This window comes from Trifolium pratense, linkage group LG7 (assembly GCF_020283565.1).
Source record: "Trifolium pratense cultivar HEN17-A07 linkage group LG7, ARS_RC_1.1, whole genome shotgun sequence".
In the NCBI taxonomy this organism is placed as follows: domain Eukaryota; kingdom Viridiplantae; phylum Streptophyta; class Magnoliopsida; order Fabales; family Fabaceae; genus Trifolium; species Trifolium pratense.
The window spans coordinates 28,280,343-28,285,433 of NC_060065.1; the positions used below are offsets into that span (position 1 = coordinate 28,280,343).

Consider the following 5,091-nt stretch of genomic DNA (forward strand, 5'->3'; position numbering starts at 1 on the left):
ATTGTGAAACCTCACCTTCTCTTCTCTCACAAACCGTCCTTCTCTCCCTCTCACACAAAGCTTCATTGATTTTTCATTTCTCACCCATTCAAGCTAGGAATTGTCTTGTTGGATCAAGGAACTTGCAAGGATATCACTACTCATAAGGTAACTAACCAATTCCTTACCTTTGTTGCTCTAATTCTCCTAGTTTTAGAAATTGTTCTTGAGCATGATTCTTGAGAATTTTCTAGGATGTTAGTTTTGGTTGATTGTGGTTTTAGGGAAGTGTTTAGGATTAGTATATAAGCTTGTTTAAGCTTGGAAAGTTTGGATTCTCATGGTGATTGAAAGTTTCACAAAATTTTGTTAGGTTTTGAAGAAATAATTTTGAAATGGTCATAACTTTGTGAAATTTTGTTGTGCTTTTATTTTTGAGGTTGTATTTGAGCTTTGTGGCAAAATGGATATTGGATTATGGTCTTGGTTTGGTGATACAAGAAAAATAATTTTTTGGTGTGTGTTCTTGAGGCATAATGAACATATTTTCTTAGAAACTTTTGTTTTGATGCTAAGTGGTTCAATTGATCAATGTAATGGCTTTGTGAACTAATAGAGGATTGCTAGGATGTGGCATTGTAAAAAAATTTGAGTGTTGGCCTAGTTTTCAAAACTTTTTCCATGAGGAAAATTTTGAAAAGTGAGGAGGAGTTTTCAAAAATTGTTAAGGCTTTGGGGGAGGCACGATTGTGGCCTAGGGCGAATTACCATGCAAAAAGATTTGGGTAAAAATGGGGTAAAAATGGTTTTGGTGTGGGTTGTGTCTCAAAGAACCAAAAATTTAAAATGTCGTAATTATAGGCTTTGCCCGGAAAATTTTTGGGTGCTTGGATTAGTGACTCGGGGGTATTATGGGATATTACCAAGCTCTCGGAAGCGGAAAATTTTGAGCGGAAGTGTGATTTTGGTTTTTGGGGGCAGCCCCTAAAAGGAAAAAAAAAAGGGAGGATTTCCAAAATTTTTCTAAGTCCACAATGTTGAAAAAATGATCATGTTTTTGATGAATGATCTTAGGTGTGTAAAAGTATGATTATAGGATTGTATTTGGAAAGAAAAACTTGAAACTTGCGACGCAAGAAAAACTCGATTATTTTGTCGAGACATTTTCGTAAAATTTTTAGGTTGTTTTCAAGTGTTTTGGTAGTGTGTGAAAGTGTCCTTTGAAGTTTAAAACCATAGAGAGCAATGGTATGCTTTGAAAACGAAAATGTGTTTGTTTTGTGAAAAATAGTGTATTTAACTTCGGGAATTTTTAATCACCATGGGGAGGACTCGAATATAATATCCGAGAGTGTTAGGAAGTGCCTTAGATGCCTCTAGACCTTTGTTGATAGGTTTAGTTTCATTATAATACTTTGGGCGTGACTTATGGATTGTACGCTCCACTATTTTAGGGCGCACGAATTGTTGCATAACTCGGAATCGTTTGTAATTGGAAGTTTCGCCGAGGTAAGGGCACCTTTTTATTTCCGTCAATAGCATTAGGGTATGCTTGTGGTTATGCTTGTTGTGGTTCCATGCTTGTGTGCTTGGTTGTTTTCGATGTTATTTGTCTTACGTATAGGTGGGAAGTATATGTGTTGACATGTGGTTATGAATATGTGTATGTTTGTTGCATTAGTATATGTAGGGACGTATGCTCATGCAAACATTGTCGGTATTTGATCTGGGTGATTGTACCGGGTGATACTTCCGCCTTTAACGGAGACGGTATTTGATCTGGGTGATTGTACCGCCGTTAACGGAGCCGGTATTTGATCTGGGTGATTGTACTCCGGAGTATCCACCAATTGAGTTGGCATTTGATCTGGGTTATTGTGCCGGGTGTAATCCACCTTTTTCCGGAATTCATGCATGTGGCATTCGATCTGGGTGATTGTGCCACAACCATTCATTAGAGGTCTTGCATTAGGGTATGTGTGCACTTTATTTATTCTTCTTGGTGTGAGGATGTGATAAGTGTTTACCGCTTTCTATTCTGGTATGTGTATTCGGTATTTTATTACTAGTTTCCAGTTGGTGACCCTTATTTTGCATGCCATATCGCGGGCTCCTCCCACCCCCAGACGATGGAGCGCCATCTGAGACCGTAGGCCGTGTGGACGGCGAGGACTTCGTGGACTATCCCGGAGTGTAGAGAGTAGCGCTTGTTAGGCTACATTTTGGTAGGCTTAGGACCTAGGTTATATTTTGGGATGACTGTATGTTTTATACATTATACTCAGACATGTTAGTGCCGTTGGGCCTTATGATATATTCGGTTCATGACTCGTGTCTTTTTGGTTGATGAACTTGCTATATCCGTTGTATGTAAATTATTCAGGTACACACTTTGCTTCGAGGAAGCCCTGTAATATAATGTGTTGATGTTATATTTATTTTCTATTGAATGACGAATTGCCGAGATAGCTGCGGGCGTTCACGCGCGCCATTTTATTTAAGCGTGTTGATTTTTTTTAAAAAAATAATAATACCCCTTTTTATGCTTTGAAAAACGGGGTGTTACAAGAAGCTGACCAACGTCCTCGACATAAATGTCATCGGCGACAAAAACTGTTGGATGACCCCCGTTTACAACTTCCTCGCGAATGGAACCCTTCTGGCCGACCAGAAGGAAGCAGCAATCGTTAGACGTCGAGCATGCGCCTACGTTATTCTCGACGGAAAGTTATACAGGAGAGGATTCTCGATCCCGCTCCTAAAATGTGTCGACGAGGAAACATTCGACTACATCCTGCGCGAGGTACACGAGGGGATCAACGCCCAGCACCTGGGAGGAAGATCGCTGGCCAGGAAATCCCTCCGAGCAGGATACTACTGGCCCACCATGCAGCAAGACGCCAAAGACCATGTGAAAAAATGCGACAAATGTCAGCGACATGGGGACATGCACCTAGCTCCTCCCCACGAGCTCAAATCTTTGTCGTCACCATGGCCCTTCGCTTGGTGGGGCATGGATATACTTGGCCCCTTCACAAAGGGACTACACCAGAATAAATTCTTAATAGTCGCCGTGGACTATTTCACCAAATGGGTAGAGGCTGAACCTCTCTCCGACATAACGTCGTTCAGAATACTCCGTTTCTTCAAACGAGACGTACTCTGCCGATTTGGAATACCACAAGCCGTCGTGACGGACAATGGGACTCAATTCACGGACAAAGGATTCCAAGACTTCCTTGCTGCCCTGGGAACCAAGCAACATTTCACTTCAGTTGAACATCCCCAGACAAACGGGTAAGCCGAGGCCGCCAACAGAGTAATCCTGCGCGGCCTACGAAGAAGATTGGACCAGAATAAAAAGAAATGGGTCGAGGAGCTTGAAAGCGTCCTGTGGGCCTATCGCACAACACCACACTCCACGACCGGGGAGACTCCATTCCGAATGGTATATGGAACAGAAGGAGTCATCCCCGTGGAGGTTGGCGAGCCGTCTCGCCGAACCGAGCAACCGCTCGAAGAAGAAATGAACGACGAAACTCTCCGTGAAGAGCTTGATCTCGTCGAAGAGATTCGTACGGGGGCATCCCTTCGGGAAGCCACCCTTAAGCAAAAAATAGCTGTCCGACATGACATAAAAGTCATCAAAAGAGAATTTAAAGTGGGCAGCCTCGTCCTAAGACGAAATGCTAAGGACACCCAGGATGGCAAACTCGCAGCCAACTGGGAAGGACCATATCGCGTCATCGATAAAACAGAAAATGGCGCATATTATCTCGAGGATCTTCGAGGAAAGAAACTTCCTCGACCTTGGAACGCACAAAAATTGAAACAATATTATAGCTAAGATATCGCCAAACTAAAAAACACTACTAAAAGGCTGCTCGGATCCTCAAGCAACGAGCCCGACACCTCGACAACGGAAAGCACGCGGGCACACGTGTTCGATCCAATAATTGAAAAAGAGATACTCTGGCTCAGGAAGGGCAGAGCGTCTCCCCGACTGGGATGACCTTTGAGACAAGCTCCTCGTCTTCGTGCCAAGGCTTAACGCCCAGATCGCGATGGGAAGTTCAAGCCGCGGGGGCGGGCACACCAACGTGTCGGCATCCGTTTTAGCCTCAGAAACAACTCTAGGCGCTTAGACAGTTCCCTAAACTATCTAAGTTAAAACCGAGGACGACCTCCTCGACGAAACGCGCTCGAAACAAAAAACTTGCAAATAAGAAAAATGGTTTTGTCGAGCAGGCATACAACAATGTCGAGCAAGCACACAAATATCCACCCAAAACCAAAAATTTGTTAAGTTAAAAACGGGCAAGCATAAAGACATGCATAACAGCGATACATTACGAACAGGCATAGCTTAGCAGAAACAGAAACAATAATTTAAACATACACACGAGGAGGATAAGATTAACGGGCAGATGCCCAACACTGTCATAAATAAAAAACGGGGATAAAAACCCACTTGTTCCAATATTACAAAACCGGGCACGTAGGCCCCCAAAAATTGTTATAAAATGAAACAAACAAATACAAAGTCAATGGCGCGCAGGCCCAAATAGCTTGTCGAGGAGGCTCAGTGGCTTTCGTCATGACCTTCTTTGTCCCCGTCGGGACCCTCCTCCTCGACTCCCTCATCCTCGCCATCCTCCTCATCATCATCCTCCTTCTCCTCCTCCAAAGCCATCTCTGTCTATACTCCTCTGGAATGAGAATCTGGCCATTTTCAACTTTTTTCAGCCGGTGAATCCCCTCGGTAATCAACTCGTGCTCGGAATTCATGACCTTCAGCTGAGCCACCGCATTCTTCCACCCATGTACCATGCTCGCCAACATCAGGCCCCCGAGCCTCTTGATTTCCTTGACCAGGTCTGCTCGACTTACCAGCCTGGAAGTTTCAACGGCCTCGTCGGCAGCAGGAGCCAACTTGGATTGCAAGTCCGCAATTTCCTCCTCCATCTTCCTCTTCTCCTCGGCACCCTGGGTCTTTACCTCCTCGAGCTCTTTCTTAGTTTTCTCCAGCTCCTCTCGAGTAACCCGGGCTTCTTCCAACAGATTCTCATAGTTCTCTTGCTTGCCCCTAAGGTCAATGAGCTCACCCTCCAT

At 44.0% G+C, this 5,091-nt stretch overlaps 1 protein-coding gene and 1 long non-coding RNA gene across 2 annotated transcripts; one reads left to right on the forward strand and one right to left on the reverse strand.

The window, feature by feature from the left end:
- Positions 1 to 2,160, forward strand: LOC123900145. The gene is made up of 3 exons (XR_006805810.1): positions 1 to 147; positions 1,434 to 1,488; positions 2,106 to 2,160. It is a non-coding gene; the product is annotated as an uncharacterized LOC123900145 (long non-coding RNA).
- Positions 2,161 to 4,561: 2,401 nt separating this feature from the next.
- On the reverse strand, positions 4,562 to 5,091 carry LOC123896181 (high mobility group protein B1-like). Its single transcript, XM_045946603.1, has 2 exons — positions 4,870 to 5,091; positions 4,562 to 4,678 (listed from the first exon to the last, which is right to left on the reverse strand). Exons 1-2 carry the CDS (start codon positions 5,089 to 5,091, stop codon positions 4,562 to 4,564), a joined length of 339 nt encoding a protein of 112 aa, XP_045802559.1.

Coding starts and splice junctions, on each gene's coding strand:
- LOC123896181 (XM_045946603.1), bottom strand. CDS start 5,091: ATGGAGGGTGAGCTCATTGACCTTAGGGGCAAGCAAGAGAACTATGAG. Junction 4,679..4,869: donor CCGTTGAAACTTCCAGGCTG/GTAAGTCGAGCA, acceptor AGAGGAGTATAG/ACAGAGATGGCTTTGGAGGA.